Here is a 19,452-nt window from a genome sequence, read left to right on the forward strand (position 1 = left end):
GTGGGATAACCATGTCTACACAGAAAGAGGCATGAAGTATACACTCTCATCCATTAACACCATATGCTGTCACATTACCACAGTACAGTAAATTCATTTGATCTGATAGCAGCTAGATAGGTCTAGGAGAGGTCAGCAGGCAGAGTACAAGCAAAATCATACAAAGAATCATAGAATTCTAGAACTGGAAGGGACCTCGAGAAATCATCAAGTCCAGTCCCTGCAGGACCACTGACAGAATTAAAGAAATACACAGATGAAATTAAATTAAGGTCCAGTGGCTATGTGGATGGAAAATGGATATTCTTCATCTTTCCTCACCCCTGCTAGCTGACATCCGCCTGTTACTGAGGGAGCCAAGTCCCTTCTGCACGTTGTGTGGTTTTGATCTTAAAGACCCACAAAGCACATTTATTAATTAATATTTGTAAGACACTAGCAGCTAGAGGCCCCGATGAAGCTCAGGGCCCCGCTGCGCCAGGTGCTGTGCAAGATTCCAGCCCCAAAGAGCTCATCAGTTGACAAGAAGAAGAAACAGGTGGATGAAACAGACGGGTGGAGTAGCAGGGAAGTGGGATGACAATAATAGTAGCACGGAGTGGCTGGTGTGCACAATTCGGTATAATCAATCAATAGGAGTGATGAAAGGATAGTAGAGTCCACTTATTAGCTACCTCCTGCACACAGCAAAAAGTTGCCATTATCTGGAAACCACCACCAAGTGGAAGGCCGGTCTGTAGGGCTGCAGCCCCAGAGGGAAAAAAGCGCTGGAACATGCTGCAGCCCCGCAGATCAGCCTGCGGTCAGGGACCTGCTGCCCACACACGAGCTAATGGGCTGGGAGACACGCATCCCTGCCTAAAGGAGGGAAATGCTGCTGGACTCCCAGTACAGCAGCTGGGAGGGGACACTGCAGTTTGGATGCTGGGGGGCTTTCCATAGGGACCAAGGGCAGGAGCCTGCACAGCTGCCTGGCACCTGCCCTTCTGCATTGGCACCAGAAGGCTGAGACCTGGGAAGGAAGTACCGGGCTGCAGTGAGGCCGGCGACTGCTCAGAAATGGATGAAATAATGGTCGGAGAAACACTGCATTTGGTGCCAACATGAAAATATACCAGCCTAGAATCACTCTAGTTCAGGGCTACTCAATACCCAGCCCATGGGCCACATGTGGGCCTGTTTGTTTGTGGCCCGCGGTGCAGTTTGTGTTTACACTGGGTTCAACGTGCAACCCGCGGGTGGGATCCTTTGAAAATGGCCTCCACTGAGAACACGCTCTACAATGGTGAGGTGTCTCCCAGGCAGGGTGAGCATTGAAAGACACAAGCAGACGGGCTGGGCTGGAACAGATGGGTACAAGGTGTTGGTTTTTCTAGCCCCCAGGGAGGAGGTGCCAGGAGCACTGAGGCATTGTGGGAAGTCCTTTGTATTCCTGGCCATCAGAGTAAAAAAAGCTACTTGCATATATATTTGCATGCAGATGCAACCACACTGAAGTTACCACCCTCAGCATGTGCTGTGAGTATGATTGTGGCCCCCAGGGCTTCCAAAGTTGAGTAGCCCTGCTCTAGTTTATGGTCTAGAAGCAGCTGCATTAAAGGAAACAGACCTCAGAAGGTTGGAGGCAGAGGAGATCAGAACTCTTCAAAAGATGGCAGGTGCAGAGTGGAATAATTTTCAAACAAATGAAGTTGGAGGGAGACTAGGAGGGGAAGTCAGAGCATGAGACTGGCTCTGATCAAAAAGATTACCATAGGAGGGGCACTGGAGAAGACAAACAGTGAGAAGGATGTCAAAGACAATAATGAAGACACTTCAGTTCGACCTAGAAGCCAACCATCAATTAGGTGGCAGGCCATCAAATACAAGGACATAACCAGGCTAAGCTTAAAAGAGGAACTAGCCTTGGGTAGGTGATGCTGAACAGCTCCTTGTGTCTGCCATGATTCTTTGGGATGAAAGATATATGCACTGTGACAGGGTCAGGCTAGAGGGAAACAAACGAGTAATCCTATTGGGGTCCAGGAGATATATTAGCCTCAGACTGAGTAAATCTCTGTTCCTAGGGTAAACTGGTAGGGCCTATTACAGAACCAATGAAAATTTGCCAGAATCAATCAGGGTAATTAAGCATCTGGAGTCAATTAAGTGGGCTTGCAGAGTCAAGTGAGCCAAGACTAGTTAGAACACCTGGCGCCAATTAAAGAACCAGTTGTGACTGGTTATAAAAAGAGCTTCTTTGCAGTCAGTTGGTGCAGGAGGAGCTGAGAGGATGGAGGGAATGCTGCAGGGAGTCTTGGAGGATCAAGCACCAGCGGATTTTTGTAGGAAGAGCCTGATAAGGAAGGTGCTGGGGAAGTAGCCCAGGGATTTTGTAGCTTTCTCGCAGCCGGTGTTGGAGACTTTTATAGGCAGCTGCTATTGCGGGCCTTGGGTTGGAACCTGCAGTAGAGGGTGGGCTTGGGTTCCCCCCAACATCCACTTCCCCATTTCCACTTGGGGAAAAAAAGGGGGTTACCCTCCCCTGTATCATTCGAGGGTCCACCAAGACTGCGGAGTTTGGTTTTCCTCTGTCTGTTATGCTGGCCAATGATAAGAGGAGCTCGACAAAACAGTAAGCTGATGTCCTAGGTGAGGTGCCTAAACTGAGGACTGTGGTAAGCCTCTGAGGCATGCAATCCATCTGAAAGCACAGGACCCACTAAGTTTGAGTAGGAGCTGTGTCACAGCACATATGCTCAGTCAGTTAACCGTAGCGTTTCCTTGTATTTTCCTGCAATGCCTCGCTGTGGCAATGAAAAGGAAGGCTGCAGAGACAGACGGATAGACATATAGGCTGTGTCTAGACTGCATCCCTTTTCCGTAAAAGGGATGCAAATTAGACACATCGCAATTGCAAATGAAGCGGGGATTTAAATCCCCCCTCTTCTTTTGCATAAAAATGGCTGCTGCTTTTTTCCGGCTTGGAGCTTTGCCGGAAAAAAGCGCCAGTCTAGACATGGATTTTTTCGGAAAATAAAGCCTTTTCCGAAAGATCCCTTATTCCTCTTAAAATAAGGAATAAGGGATCTTTTGGAAAAGGCTTTATTTTCCGAAAGATCCGCGTCTAGACTGGCGCTTTTTTCCAAGCAAAGCTCCGAGCTGGAAAAAAAGCGGCAGCCATTTTTATGCAAATGAAGTGGGGGGGGATTTAAATCCCCGCTTCATTTGCAATTGCGATGTGTTTAATTCGCATCCCTTTTACGGAAAAGGGATGCAGTCTAGACACAGCCCCTTTGTTTGTCATGTCACTGTTTTGTTTTGACTAGGCCGACTGATACCACAGCCTTGCTGCCTTCCCTTGCTGGCTCAAGCTGAAGCAGCCCTGGGCGCAAAGGGGAGGAGAACTAGTTGGGCTCACTGCGATGCTATCAAGCCAGTGATGGCTCAGAGGCTCATTGGGTGGGGCTCATTAGCAACGTAAACAAAAATCCCCAAGACATTCACAGAGCCGGGGGAAGGAGGTGTTGTCTTGCCCCGTCGGGTTCTGGACTGTTGGGATCATGCATCTCTATAGAACAGATCTACGTTCAGTGGAGATAGCTGTATAGAACTTTGCCATGTGGACGTGGCCACAGAGCCATTGGCCACTGTAGCCCCTGGATTATAATGGAAAGCACTTTTCATTCACTCAGTGTGGGTTCTTTTGAAAAGCAACACACTCCAGAGAAACCTCTTCAAGGGTGGAATCAGGGTGTTTTCCGCTTTGGGGTTCATTGCGCCTGCTGCAGTGTAATCTTGACGGTGGTGGCAGATTTATGTTGCAAGCTCGGCCTCTCAAAGGACACGCACACTCCTCAGATTTGGCCAGATGGAAACATCTGCCTGACAGCACAGCATGAAAAACAAGGTATCCATCCTGGGCGTGTCCAATCCAGCAGCAGCTGTGGCCAGGCAGGGTGCAAGTTAGCAGCATCTCTCTGAAAAGGGCCATTGTGTGTTTTTGGATGTAGAGCACGGCCAGGATCTGGGAAATCGCTTTGATTGTCTGAGTGTTTCCTAACGTTTGGCTCCCAGAGACTTTATTTTTGACTCCGCACTTGGATGCAGCAGGATGAAACAAACCGTCCAAATTGAGAAAAAGCACCTGAATAGAAGAGATCAGGAGCAAAGGAAATGAAATGACTGGGCTACAAATGACATAGCTTTGCCAGCTGGATTTGGAATTTCTTTTCTGAAATATTGGGCTGATATTTGGCAGGTTGGGGAGGAAGAGCAAAGAAACCAAAAACGTGAAATGTCCTTTTTAGGGTCTATGTTTCTGTGCTGATCCTGCCTGTGTAGTCCTCTCCCCATCGGCAGCCACACCCAATGCCAGTAGGACGAAGTGACATGGAATCCGAGATGGAGGAGCCTCAAAGCTTTGGATGCTCAGCTGGGATAAGCATCCCAAGTCTGTCTCTGCCTCGGAAGCTTTTGGGTCTGCCAAAGTGGTCAGAGCAGCTTTCTGTGCTTAGAACTCCATCTAAGAAGCTGAATGGAAGAAACCATTTGCAGCACACAGCAGTGAGTTTTATTGGTCCGACAAACCCCAGGAACGGGGCGACGTCATTTCAAGCCCCATCTCCTGGCATCTGATCTTACTGACTCTTTGTATGGATATGATTTTTGTCAGAGTAAAACTAAGCAAAATTCACTGATCTGTCGTGGCACAAATGCATGTTAGCCACCCATCCCCGTACTTGCTGAAAGTGGAATGCCCTAGGGTAGTGGTCACCAATGAGGAGATCCAGATCGACTGGTAGATCTTGGAGACTCTGACAGGTGATCCTGAAGATTTGGCCAAGGGGCTACCAAGCACAGCACTTCAGCTACCCCTCCCCCTTTGCCTTGGAACTGCCTCCCTGCCCCCCAGCCTGTAGGGCAGGGAAGGGAGAGTAGGGGGCGCTGATCTCAGAGTGCCCCTCTCCCACCCTGTATTCTGTCTCCATAACAGGGTTTGGGATGGAGGAGGTTTGCTGGCTGCTTTTGGGAGTGGTGGAGGGCCAGGGCAGAGGTGCACCACCACCCAGGAGCCACTTGAGGTAAGCAGTGCCCAGCTGGAGCCAGCTCCGAACCCCTGCCCCAGTCATGAACCCCCTCCTACCCCAAGCCCCTGCCCTAGCCCTGAGCCCCCTGGACCTAAACTCCTTTACAGAGCCTTACCATGAACCCCCTCCTGCACCCCAACTCCCTGCCCCAGGCTCAGCTCAGAGCCCCCTCACACTCCAAATCCCTTAGCCCAAGACCAGATCCTGTGCCCCAACCCTCTGCCCCTGCTTGGTGAAAGGGAGGGAGGACAGAGTGAGCAGAGGTGGGGCCTCGCAGAAGGGACACGAAGGAGGCGGGGCCAGGGTATTTGGGTTTGGGGTAGATCGTGGATTTCACTTACATTCAAATAGTGATCTTGGGCTTAAAAAGGTTGGCGAACCCCTCCCTAGAGCAGTGGGACCGAAATGATTTCATGCCATGCCCCTCCTTCGGCTCCCTGCTGTTACCAGAGAGCAGTGAGAGCCTGTCCCACACTCACCCCACAGCAGCAGCTCTAGACCCCGGCACCCGGGATCACATTGCAGCACCTCACAGAGGAGGGCACCCCTGTTAAACGTGAGTGAGCGGTGTTGTGATCCCATGCACCAAGGCCAGGCCGCAATGCCCAGAGCAGAGGGCCAAGGCTGGCCAGCCCCAGTGACAGAAGCCACTTCAAAAAGGACATATTCTGGCTTTCTTGCATTTCCCCTCCCTTACTTTGGACAACCTCCCAGTACCTTTTCATGACATCCCCATCCCCTCACTCTGTTTAAGAAACATTGCCCTAGGCATTCCTTGGGCCAGGACCAGGGATGGCTAAAGCCCCCCCCCCCCCCCGCAGAGTAGTCCCCAAATAGGTTGTCTCAGCTGTGTTTACATCCCTCCCACACCATTTTGCTTTGGCCTGCTCACCGAGATGTCGGGTAAAAAGAAAAAACACTCTGGCTGGAATGTCACAAGTTATACACCTTTATTTCTTAGAATCCAGAACCATAACGCACGAGAACCGAAAAGAGTGAGAGGAACCCCAAACCAACTAGCCTTGCAGCTGGGCACATGGGGTCCCCATGGGGCTTGGCCACCCTTCCGTTGGTGTCCAGGGGGCAGACAAGCCACACTTGAGTGGCACTGTGCCTCTGCTTCAGTCACTTGAAATAGGGAAGGGAGGCAATTAAAGTGACTGCTTTTAATTTGAGCTTGCCCCTCACCACGTGGCCAGCCATGGTTAGATCCACCCCCTCTCTGGGGCTTGTCAGGATTTTATCCCACTTTTCCTGTCGGGCTTTGGGCTTGCCGCATGGCAGAGTGCACCCAGCACCCTTCACTTCTGGGTCTCACCTGCAAAATTTGATTTCTTCTTTCCCCTTGGCTCTGGCCCAGAGTCTGTGCTGGTTCATGGTGTTTAGTCTCCCATGCTGTTGGGTCTGCTCTGCACTCCGGGACTTGACCGGTGTCGAGCCCTTGTGGCAGAAAACCTTTGGGTCTTCAAAGGGATTCGGAAAAGCAACTTCAGTGCCCCTTTTCTTCACCCTCGGGTGCCTGTCTGTGCTTCCCCAAGGACAAAAGAGCTTAGGAGCAAGATTCTCCATGAACCAGCCCATTAGATTCCATACCACAGTGCAGAGAAGTGCAGATCTGGTGCCGAGGGAGACGTAAAACTCCCAGAGCGTGGGCCTCATGGAGCACATTTTCGTTCCTTTCCACAGTCCCCTGCAAGCCAAAATCCAGCGGAGCAAGGAGATGACAGCAAAGACCAAGGGGAGAGTTTTTCACAGGAGAAAGTCTGTTTAAAAAAAAAAAAACCTGCCCAAGGCAATTGAAAGAGCAGCAGTGTCTTATCAATAAATCATGCACATGCATATGCAAGGCATAGAGAGGGGCATGTGGGGACAAGAGCTCCCCAGATTTCTGCTTAGCTTGCTGGCAGGAAGAGGGGCTCTGTCCTTCTGCCACACCTGCCCCCGACTTGGCCCCGGTACGTGGCAGCCAGGCCTAGGCGGGGAGCGGAGGGGGTGGGACCAGCCGCTTTTCACACTGGCTGTTCTGGGTCACTGCTCTGTGCAGCGGCTGCCTGAGAGAGGCTGGCTAGGGTGGTGGTCAGGCCCAGATGCCAGGGACAGAGGCCGAGCGAGCCAGTTTCCCCTCTCCCTGACACATTTCTGGTTCATTTAGCTCTTATCCCTGGCAGCCAGAGCAGGTGGAGGGCAGCCTGTGGAGCCAGCATCAGCCATGTGAGAAGCTGCTCTGTCCCACTCCTCACCTGGCTGCCAGGGAGAGCGGCTGAACCGGCCAGGATGAGGCACTGCGGGCAGAGGACAAAGCCCACTGGCAGCAGCAGAAGAGGCAGGGGAAGGCATGACCCTGCCCACTCTCTGCCCCCTGCTTCGGCATGGCTCCCGGGTTGCCCCAAGCTTCAGCCATGCTGAGGTTGGGACCGGGTGCCACCTGCCCTCCCCATGCTCTGGGGCCAGGGAGGCTCACCCTGGGGTGGTGGGGACTGGAGACCTGCCCCTGCAGTGGGGGGAGGGGGAGCCGGAGCCCTGCCCCTGAGGTGGGTGGGAGAGGTGGGGCTAGGGGGTTGCATCCCCCAGTCCTAGGTTCACCCACCACTCATGACAAAGCCACAAAGCCCCCAGCAGGTAACTCGCAGCAGCCTTGGGATGGGTTGGGGGGGGGGGGAGGAGGGAAGGGGTGGAGACGAGACACAGGGCATTTTAGATTGGGCCCTCCAGAATGCAAAAGCACGAGTTGTCTATGTACACACGCCACACTCGGCTCTGCATGCAGGTAGAGATAAGGGGAATCGAAGACTCACCAAGAGGGTCTGACTGAGTTTACATTAAAGCGAACCCAAACCCAGCTACTGTCTCCGTCAGCCGTGCTGAGCGGAGGAGACTAATCCACAAAAGCGCTTTAATCCAGCAGTAGCATTTAATCTTCCAGAGGGACAGACATGGTTTAGGTCATGACACTCTGACTAGCAGGGGAGATACCACCAGGCAGGATCGCCTGGCACAGGTTCCTGCGCTTTTAGAGCTAGAGAGCTGAGGTAACTCAAAGGTCACTCAAATTGGCATCCTGGAGCACCATGTTTATTATTCTTCATTGATTCCAGTTCAGATGTGCTTTGTTTGCAAGGAGGAGGAGATTTTCTTCCTCTTAACAGCCAGTCTTCTGCAGCAGGGCAGTCGTCCTGCTCTAGTGAAATTAGGGTTAGACCTAGCCCTGGGGAGAGGGGATGGAACTGTGGGCCAATCAGAAGAGGGCTAGACAGAGTCAATCAGGGCCTGGCTAAGCTCTATTAGAAGGGCTTCTGGATAGGCGCACACACACACTCTTGCCCCAGTTGAGGAGCAGGAAGGATCTGGCTGCCTGGTACCTGAGACAGAGCAGGGCTAGGGAAAGGTAGGCAGAGCTGGGGAGCTCTGGCCAGGCAAACTCCCAGGTTAAGGCCTTGCTTTCAAGGCCTGAGGAGTACCAGGGAGGCAGGCAAGGCAGGAGAAGGCAGCAAGTCCACACACCCCCTTGTCAACGATGAGTAGCCGTTTCAAACTACAGGCTAGATGACAAGTGGCAGAAAGTCACTGAGGCAAGATGGATATGGGGGAGGGGGATGGTTGGGGTTCCCTGGGAGAAGAGGCCCCAGAATGAGGGTCATTACCATGTGGAAAGGGGTCACTGTGGGTCAGGTGGGACGTGGGGCCGATGAGTGGTGGGGAAACTAAGAATCTGTCTACACAGCAATATTATTTTTCAATAACTTAGTCCGTGTCTACACAGCAGGCCATTATTTCGAAATTATGTCAAAATCCTGTCAAGCTGGATGACTTCTTACTCCATCTCCTGTAACCCTCATTGTACAAGGAGTAAGGGACGGCGGAGGAAGAGGGCTCTATTTTGAAATAAGTGCTGTGTAGACGCTCCCAATTTCGAAATAAGCTACACAATTGACGCAGCTCAATTTGCGTAGCTTATTTCGAGTTAAGCCCTGCTACGTCGACGTACCCCAACAGAAGACAAAGTAACTGAGGGCGAGACACTGGCCAAAGGGCAGGAAGAGCTAACTCCCGATTAGACCAGCAGGGGGCACTATGGCAGTGAGCCTCAAACTGTTATACTTGCTAATGCAGCTTGGGGTCTGAGGATCCAGAGGGGTTCTTTTCATCTCACACAGCATCACCTGTCGTAATAAGGGATCCTCTAGAAAGTTTGGGCTCTTGGTCAGGCAACTCCACGGCCATTAGACTATGTCCTTTTCGATGCCTCTGCAACTTCTAACTTTCAATGGGCTTGCCGAAAGGGGAACTCACTACAGCTCATTGAAATAGCGTTGATGATGCATAAGGAACAATAGAGACTGGTGTCTCCTCTCTGGGTTGGCGGCTGGTTTGTGGCAGGACGTGTTCATAATGAATCTGCCCCCTGCCCCTCCTCTCCACCCAAGAAAGCCCCTGCTGCCTTGCTCACATCCCTCTATCCAGCCGTCGCTGCAAGATACGCGATGCAGGCCACTTCTCTCCTGGTTGTGCATTGTGATTTCACAACCAGTGAGTCAAACAGCAAGGCTGCTTTTTTGCTGGGAAACCTGGAGAGGCTCATGAGAGGAAAAAAAACAATCCTCATTGGAAAACATAATCCATCTGCAATGAGTCGCATTATGAAAATAGCCACGTTCGTTCTACCGTGGTACGCTGACAGCAGCAGCAGCAGGGGAACAGTTTTAACAGCTGAGTGTTTCAGTTTGCTATGGTTAATGTGCCTTTGTGCATAGTCAAAGGGCAGAGGTGAACCTATATGGTGAATTTCAAGCTGAATCAAAAACACTGGAACCCAAGGACAGCTCCCCCAGAGATAGGAACTGAAGATGTCCACTGGGGTGGGGGACGATTTTTTTTTGCCTTCAGTTGGACAATTTCCCAGCAACTAAAAAGCTATGCCATTGGCTTCAAGGCCTGCATCTTACCATTGATCACTGAAGCTTTCTTTGCTGTGCCAGGGTAATCAGCATCAGTTTCCCCATTTTACAAAAGGGGATTGAATACTTCCCCATATAGCCAGGCAGCTAAAGTGTAGCTTTATGCAAAATAATGGGTCTCAGTGTACTTTGCCAGCCACCTTTTCAGAAAGCAGAAAGGACCTTTACCTTACCATTGGTAAAGGTGCACCAGCCAGAGTATTGGGTCTCAAGCTGATTTCAAGGCAGGGATAGAGCCATATAATTTTGTTTTAAGTTTTAAAATTAGTATTGTGAAATAAGTAAAAGGGTGATTTTTTAAAATTGTAATTTGGTGTCCATGTTCAAATGTCCATATTGCTTCTGTGTAACAAAGGTTGCTTCTCTGTAACTAAGAAATCAACCTTGTGACGTGTGAGAGAGGAATGTATGAGAGATAAGTGTAAGGCCAGATGTTCTAGGGAGAAGCTCAGGACAGACAGACGCGCCAGAAGATTGCTGTATATCCCCATTGAGATGTAAGCCGTGGGCAAATCAATGGCTCTGAAAGAAGGCAAGCATTTATCAATCGGGACAAAATATTTGTGAATGAAACCAGCTTAGCATGGCAGAACAAAGAAGGCCAGGAGCAAGAGGAACAACTGGAAATAACCAACATCTGTCAGAAGAACAGCATGATGATGCCAACCCCACTGATTCTGATGGGGAAGAACTATTATAAAAGGAGAAATGTTTTGCCTTAAAACCAAGAATGTCCTGCCAAAGACTGGAGCATCGGTCTCGACCGATAGACCCCGTCCCCCTTGCGTCTCTGCCCGTCATCAATCCAGCTGGCCACAGACTGGTAAATATAACATTGATGGGTGTGTGTGTTTCTCTTTGTGTGTGTCTATGTAAGCGTATGCTAACTGCTTTGCCATTGTATTCTCAATAAACGCAACGTATTGCCTTTTCCCCCTGAAAAGATCCCGTGTGCTTCTTATAAGCATAACACCCACCTCGCCGGGGTGTTGCAGGGCTTCGTGTGTTACAAAGCACTTTGAAAGAGCACCGAAGGACAAAGCAACCCTGTTCGCCGCTCCTGCCATCGGACAGGAGCAGAGTCCAAACATTCTCCAGCATCAGGGGAGGCAGGCAGGCAACCCTGCTGTGGAACGCCTTGGACTGCCCCTGTCATTGCTCCCCTACCTGCCTTGGCGTGAAGGACGTTTCCTATAGAATCTCTCACTGGTACTTCAGAGACTCCTGTCGCCATGGTACCTAAGCATCGCACAGCAGTTAAGCTTCAATAAGACCATGAACAAGAAATGATAATCACCGTGGCGCCTTCCAGTGGGCAGCCTTTTCACCCTTCCTTCCTTCCTTCCCCTGCTCCCCTCCTTGTGAAGGAGCCTAGGGGATTCAAGAGAGAATTACCACCTGTCTGTAGGGTTTTTGAAGCAACCAGTAATAGAGAATTTTATCAGTGTTACAATATTCTAAAGGATGCTTCAAAAACACTCGAGGTCCTATTCTCTATTAACTCCTCTAGGGTTTTGTGAGGGATTTTGACAGAGCCCCACTGCATTTCTATGACCCCCCTCCCCATTGGTTTCAGGCCCATTCGGTTCAACAGGATTGTTCCACAAGGGGCTTCTTTCTCCTCCTATCCGCCCCATTCCGTGGGCCCATCCATACGTCGTCCCATCGCTGCGCAACAGAACACAAGTGAACCAGACTCTGTAAGACTGAAAGGTACTTGTTTCTGCCAATAGGGATCCAGGATCTTTGGGGGTGGGAAGGGTCACGTGTGTCAGAGGAATATGGTGAACAATGGGAGCTCACGTGGAGCCCCGTGTCCAGAGAAAGCGGACGTGAGACACAGAGGTGCCGTTTCAGGGACTGGTCATGCAGGCCAGGGGGCTGTCCTGGGTCGGTGTCCTCTCTCCTTTGTCTCGTCTTTGGTTTTCTGTTTCATGGCATCTTGTTGTCACACCTTCGTCAAACCTCCAACCGGAGGGAGAGGCTGCTGCATAGCTCGTGCAGCGGGGAAACCCAGCTCATGCTGCACCAAACACTAAAGACGGCAGCAGGGCTCCCAGGTGGTTGCTCTTATATTGTAGCTGCCAGGGTGCAACATTGCTTCCATCTTAAACATGCGCATCCCTGGCTCCATGGGATGGTTCTTTGCTTGGGTGCTGTTAGAAGAGGCTGTTGCTAAAAAGCTGTGGCTGAGCTGACGTTATGTGCTGGGGATGTTCAGACCGACCCCTAGAGGAGAGCCCCCAGCCAGGCCTGGAGGGGGCAGTTCAGAGGGAAAAGTCGCTATTGTCGCTGGCTCTTCTTCCGAGCAAGTGGAAGCCCCTGCACACAAGCATTACACTTCATTCTATGCAGCTAGCTGCCATCTCTGGGCGGTGACTTACTACTGCAGGGGCAGTACTTCCCCCTCCATCACTTTATTGCATGGCAGAGGGGACACAGGGAGGGAAACCGCCATGCTGGAGCCAATGGGGAAGGCCTGATGTATGTACACATGGCCTGAGATCCACAGGAGTTCGCCCCATTCCTGGACACGCGAGTCTCCCATGACCATGCCCCTTTCCGCTCTGCAGCCAGTCATACGTCCAGCCGGGACCAAGGCCCGGCTGTGCTAATGCTGCTGAGAGGCGGCTCTTTATGGCCTGGCCTGTCACACGCTATAGGCCAGGGCTCCACTGGGCCACACTGTTGGTCCAATACGTCCAGTGGCTGCAGTTACAGGAACAATGCAGCAGAGCAAGGGGGCCTGGGTACAATGGATCTGCCATCCTTGGATGGCGGGAACGTGAGGATGGAGCTTATGAATTCAGCTGCCCGGTTGCAGCAGAGGAGGAGTATCAAGGAGCATGGCTGGGGCTCAGCGATTAACACGGGGCTTGAAATGAGGAAAAGGGGCTCGCAAGGCATGACTATGCCACGCCGGCATTCATCCCCGCCAGCATGCATCCCTCATTCAGCCTGGTCAGTGCTGAGCTCAAAGCCACTGCCAATGAGACAGGAGTAGGGTTCACGCCCTGGGAGGCTTTCAAACAACGTGGTTCCAGGGCCTTGTCAAAAACAAGCCCCGCAAACCCGATAGTCAGGTCAGCAGAGAGCAGAGCGCCTGGATGCTGAAGCGGCCGCACAGTCGTGCGGGGCTGGCAGCACTTGCCGAAGGCTCTGCCTCTCTATCCAGCCGTGCTGTGGATTACAACTGGAGAGTTCTGTGCAGGGGTGGGTGCGCTGAGCTCCTTCGAGGGAGAAGCCTTGAGTGTAGTTGCGAGATCGGCAGGCTGGCCTAGGGGCCAGAATCCCACTGAGACCGGGCACAGTGAGATTCAGCCGCGCGTCACAAATGCTGGCGGCGAAATGCAGCGCGTACTGTGCGCCTAGCGCCGCGCTGGTTCCTCCTTGAACGAGCCAGCCCTGGCAGCAGAACACTGACGCGGTGGAGGAGCCATTCAAGTGGCAATGAAGCCCTTTAGCGGGCACTTACCAACCCCAGCTCTGTCCTGCCAGTTTCTGAATTTACGGCAGTGTTAGTCGACAGGCCCTTCATTTGAAATTTGCTTTAAAACTATTTTTGCCAGCGTGTTGCTGAAGGTTATAAAATCACCTCTCTAAAAAGCTGATGTCCCCTCACAAGGCCTAAGGGCACCAGCTTAATAATACAGTGTAGGGCCCCATATATCCTAAAGCCGGCTCTGTTCGTAGCCTTTTGCCGAGCCCATCAGGAAGGGCCAGTGGTGTCAGCGCTGGAGTGAGGAGAGAGCTGTGGGCTCGCCAGTGCACCTAGAGCCAAGGATCAGCCTGGAAAAGAATAAATCCAAGAGGTGGGACTGGATCAGGGGATTCGGTTCTGTCCCGTCTCTGACAGATGGAACAGACCCAGAGAGCCCAACGGGCGGGTGAGTCTGGCAACCATCGGACGCCAGAGTGCCTGGGCCTTGAAAGGTTAATTGACTAGGACAGGAGTTCTCAATCTGTTTACTACTGTGAGCTGCGCAGGCCGCTCTCTCTGTGTTAGTGGGTCGAGTCCACCTGTAGGGCTCTGGGGATGTCACATGGGCCGCAGCTGCGTGCTGATTGGGCCGCAAGCAGCCCGCGGACCGCAGCTGAGAACCGCCGACCTTGAGCACACGACAACGGAGCATTCTGAATGTGGCACAGTAACGAAACCTGGACCCATTAACTCCCAGCAGGAGAAATTCCCTCCAGCCATATCCCCTCGTCTCATGCGTCCGGCAGGTTCAAGCAGTGAAATCCCACCAGAAGGGGAGGAAATGGTCTGCCCAGCCTCAGAGCTACTGAGATGCCTCTGCTTGCAGGGGCCTGGCAGCAGCTGGAGCGGGCGAGGGTGCTAAGGAAGAAACAGGGGCTCCATTCCTTGCCCAGCACAGCTACTTTGCAATCTGCTTCCGGCTGAGAGCAGGGCATTTGCTGATAGAATCCGCTGTAGGTTACAGCTGTGGACATGGAGTCCAGGAGCTGCTTTTGGGTAGAGCCCAGTGTTGAGAAGATGTCAACGTGCTCCTTGCTGGCTTCCAGTCCTGGGATGAGCCCACGAGGAGACGGTGTTCAGAAAAGCCAGTGCGTGGAAAATCCAGCTGCTGGCAGATTGTGCTCACTCTGACTTGGGTTGTGAACCCTGCAGGGCAGGAGACTGTCTCTCTGTTCAGTGTTTGTACAGCGTGTAGTGCAACAGGAGGCTGAGACGGGGGCTTTTGGGTGATCTGGTCATACGAATAAAAAATCAGGTAGCCCAAGGCTGGGTCGGGCATTCTGAGCTGGTAGGGAGATAGCTGCAGATGGGTCACTAGAGGCTGCCTTCTGGGTTACCAGACACCCAGTGAGCAGGAAAAGTGAACCCTCATGAGTGTTGAGGGGAGGGAAGGAATTGCTCCCTCTTCCTCCCCTACTTCCTACAGCTACTGTTCTCCTCTTCCCCCCTCCCTGGGGCACAGTCACACCCGGAAAAGTCAACTCTGCAGCCCAGACACTTCTGGCCTCGCTAGCTCAGGTTGCTCTAACCTTCTAGAGACAGCTTTCCGGACATCACAGCTTGGCCTCTCAGCAGCTGATGTGGAAATGTGGCTATCAAGAGGGGAAATAAGGATCGTGGCTGGTTAACCCATTACAAAGGCAATTTCCCCTCTCTCAATTGCCACATTTCCACATCAGCTGCTGTCAATGAACCCCTTCCACCCTGACTTGACTAGCCTCACACAAGCAACCCCTTTCTTTTGTTGCCCTTATATAGATACACCCCTGCCTCTGTAAACTCCACTCCAATTCATCTGATGAAGTGGGTTTTACCCATGAAAGTTTATGCCCGAATAACTCTGTTAGTCTCGAAGGTGCCACCAGACTCCTCGTCATTTTTGCAGATACAGAGCAACACAGCGACCCCTCAGACTAATAGATGTGGGGGAAATGCAGTTCTTACCTCTTCCTTGCCCAGCTGCAGTCAGATCTCCTCAGCACCAGAGCAAATACAGCCCAATGGCAGCACTACTTCGGGGAGGGTCTCTTCGCTAGGGCCAACTCATGCAGGAGAGCTTTATGATCCAGGAGGTACCTGATAGTCTTGTCAGAGTTGGGAGCCCCAGTATCCTGCCAAGATACATCTTGGGATGACAACACATCATGTGATTAAACAGCAGCTGCAATCAGATACAGCATTTTCCTTCTCCATATCCTCTCCTGGACCGTTCTATGCGGTTGCTGAGCATGTCAAGCAGCTGATGCCCTCCACCCCAGAAGTGGCTGCATTGCAAAAGCAAGAGGATTTTCATCTCATTTGGTTTGGCAGCCTTTTGGAATAAAAGGCACAGTGGAAGTCTAAGCGATTACACTTGGTTCATTCCGCTGTTAGCTCGGGCTGTGCCATTTGCTTTCTCTGGATTTTTTTACGGCCCTCCCATTTGAGAAATGAGGCATTGGACAGCATTTCCTTTTTATCCTTCCATGCTTCTCTGCTCACTTTTCCTGGCACACGCTCTCCAGCTGCAGGAGGAACACCTCTCCGTCCTGAGCGAGGCAGCAGTTTTACAAATAGCTCCCCAGCCATGCCCAAATCAATTGAGGGGATGTGCATCCTACACAGTGGAATTAGCCTCTCAGCGCCCCCTTTGACGCACGAATAAAGAACTGTGCAAAATTAAAATTACAGTGCAACAGCTGCGAAAGAAAGGAGCAAAGATCTCCCTATAGAAATAGAAGCAAAGCTCAACCTCTTCCCCCCAGTGCTAAGAGAGCAAGAGGGCAGGAGGTGCCAAGTGTGGGCATGAGTCCTGCTGGGAGAAAAGTGCCAGTGCTGGTTTTACCTCCTCTTGGGAAAAGGGACAAATCCCACCCCTGGGGAGCTGTCAGAGCTACAGATCCCACCCCCGTCCAGCTCCAGTGCTTGGGAAATGCATGGATTTAGCAGCATGGGGAGAGAGTGGAGTCAGATCAGCCCAGCTCTGCTCTCAGCCCAGACCTCACTGGGGACTGGCATGGACCCCTCTGCGGTCCAGCCTTATCTTTCGTAACAGCAGCTAAGATCTGCCTTGGCATTAAAACAACCCTGCTTCCCATTTACATTCCAGCATCTGTAAGGAGAGCAAGTCGTCCTCACATCTCTCTCTGTCTCGCTGAGGATATCCGCTCCTATCGCACAGCACTCCGGTCCCCAATTATCTGTAATTTCACCTGCCATGCAACTTTTGCCAGGTCAGGAGAAGAGCAACTCTTGCTCGCAGCTTCAGTCCCTTCGCTGTCACCCTAAAAGCCTCCAGTGTCACCAGAAGCACTTAGAAGGCAATGGGAGTAATTCAATGCTTGAATTTTCATGAGAAAGGAGAATAGCTCGGACCGACAGCTGCACCAGGATTATTTCCAACAGAACAGACTATTTCCACTTCCTCATCTACCTGCCTGCCACAGCGCTAATCTACAGTAAGGCTTTCACCTTTGGACTTGGACACTGCTGTCCACAGGTAACTGACTCCTATCTTCACTTCCATCTGCGGTCCTTGAAGGCTGCTGTTGCACGATGAAATAACGTACAGCTGAGGGGCAGTGGCGATTGTTATTTAGAGGTTGCAAATTTGTGGGCACCCACACAAAAAAAATCAGATTGAATGATGCTGTTACTAGAATTCTATTACGGGGCTGTTGTATTGTGTCTAACACAGTCTTTTCTGCTCAGCTGCATGGAATCTGTCTGCATGTCTGATGACAGCGTCTCAACGCGACATCTCCTGAGTTAAGTGAATCTATTATTAGGTTTTGGGACAGGAAAAAAATCCATAATTGCAGGGAGATGGAGCTGGGGCAATGTACTTCTGTGCCCTGCCCCCCTAAGAACGCCACGGATCATGCCAATGCCACGTTGGGAGTGCTTGCTGGCACCAGTGACGTCCTGGTTACCTCCTTGCTGGGGTGCATCCTGGCTGTGATGTGCCTGGTGGGCATAGTTGGCAACATCTATACATTGGTGGTGATGAACCTCTCCATGAGATTCACTGGCTCGATGTACATTTATATCGTCAACCTGGCACTGGCGGATCTCTTGTACCTATCGACCATCCCCTTTGTGGTCTGCACGTACTTTGTGAAGGACTGGTATTTTGGAGATGTGGGGTGCAGGATCCTGTTCAGCCTGGACCTTCTCACCATGCACGCCAGCATCTTCATCCTCACCATCATGAGCACGGAAAGATACCTAGCCGTAGTCAAGCCATTAGACACCATTGGGAGAACCAGAGACTACCGCAGGACGATCACCTGCCTGGTGTGGCTGGTGTCCTTTCTTCTTGCCCTCCCAACTATGATCCTCATAGACCTCAGGACGAGTGACCAGGACGGGGTGACCAAGCGCATATGCCACCCCACGTGGCAGATGGAGACCTACAAAGTGTACCTCACCATCCTTTTTAACACCTGCATCCTAGCCCCTGGGCTCATTATCTGCTACTTGTACATTAAGCTGGCCAAGACCTACTGGCGATCTCAGACATCTGTCTTCACCACCAGGGAAACGAACCGGTGCCCCAAGCAGAAAGTCCTGTACATGATATTCAGCATTGTCCTCACCTATTGGGCTTGTTTCATACCTTTCTGGCTCTGGCAGCTGCTCAGCATCTACTACTACCAGCCAGGGAACCTCACCAGCAACACCGTGGTCTATGTCAATTTCATCGTGACCTGCCTGGCCTACAGCAACAGCTGCATTAACCCTTTCCTTTACACGCTGCTCTCCAAGAACTATAAAGAGTATCTAAGGAGTCGCCAGAAGAACTGCATCAGCCTCTCCAAGATAAAGCCCAAGAGACGTCCCTTGAGACGGTCCATGTCCTCTGGAAGCCATGTGTACACAGAATCCATAGCCATTGCTCACATTCCAGGGGTCATTTGTGAGGACGTCTGCTCCTTGTGAAAGGTGAGTCGGTGCAAGGGAGAAGGTAGCTATTTCATGGCTTAGGCTTATATCTGCTAGCCCCTGCATGCCAGAAATTGCATTCAAAAGTACCAAAGTAGCGATGAGCAACATATCCCCCTCTGGTGGCCAATCCACGGAGGATAAGAGACGACTACAGCTACTAGCTAACCGAGTTATGCATTGGGAACATGGTAGACACCCAGAATTTGGAGCAAAAGATCCTGGTTCTATCCATGCTGCCCCCATGTGGTACCAGTAGGGCATTACACATGTAGACGATCATTACCGTAGCAGCTCTAGCTTTAATTAGGTTTGCATCGCTTCCTTACCACACCAACGCCAAATGAAAGCTATGTGGCACAAACACTATGCCTCAGATTTCTGGTATTTGGCACCAGACAAAGGTTTTAAAGATCGCTTAACACACTTGGCAGTCACTGCTTCTCCATGTTAAAAAAAAAAAAGCCCTTAAATCTAATTTAACAATGGAAAATACAGATGCTGCTCTCCCTTCCTCCCAAAGAATCAGTTAATTTCATTCGTGTTTTCATTTTAATCTGTTGAAAAGCCCAGTGCCGATAGGATGTTAATAAATAACGATGACGTGACAGCAATAAAGAGGTAAAACGACAGCTCCCAGCCAGGAGAAGCAAAATCGGAAAAACCAGATTCCCGGCTTCTCTTTTTTGGGGAGTATCCCAGATGTTAATTTAAAGCCAGTCTCACATGGACCAGTGTGGTTCCCTGAGAATTATCTTATATTTACCAAGCGATCTGCAGGCAAAAAAAACGGCTAGGAACAGAATTGATCGTTTCCTTTCTGTGCAGCTGGGCTTTCTGGATTGTCTTGGACACACTGCTTTTGACAGCTATTGAACGACTGCTAAATCCCTCATCACACCCACACAGCAAAAGATAACTTTCAAGGGCAAAGTAAATTCTACTGTGCAGTGCAGTGCCCTGGCTAGTCTGTCAGAACAGGCCTTAGAATCACATCCATCTTCTGTCACATCAGCTTGAAGAA

General features: G+C 51.2%; 1 protein-coding gene across 2 annotated transcripts in view; it reads left to right on the forward strand.

The window, feature by feature from the left end:
• LOC102458647 (urotensin-2 receptor-like) overlaps positions 1-19,452 on the forward strand; it is a 33,128-nt gene that overhangs the window by 10,121 nt on the left and 3,555 nt on the right. The window contains exon 1 of one of the 2 annotated variants that reach the window (XM_006112947.4): positions 16,292-18,428. The exons of the other annotated variant lie outside the window; for it this stretch is intronic. Coding sequence (XP_006113009.2) covers positions 17,310-18,425 — 1,116 coding nt within the window. The 5' untranslated portion in view covers positions 16,292-17,309 and the 3' untranslated portion in view covers positions 18,426-18,428. Of the gene's footprint in view, positions 1-16,291; positions 18,429-19,452 lie in introns of those variants that run through there. 2 annotated transcript variants of the gene reach the window in all.

This window comes from Pelodiscus sinensis, chromosome 16 (genome assembly GCF_049634645.1).
Source record: "Pelodiscus sinensis isolate JC-2024 chromosome 16, ASM4963464v1, whole genome shotgun sequence".
Taxonomy (NCBI): Eukaryota; Metazoa; Chordata; order Testudines; family Trionychidae; genus Pelodiscus; species Pelodiscus sinensis.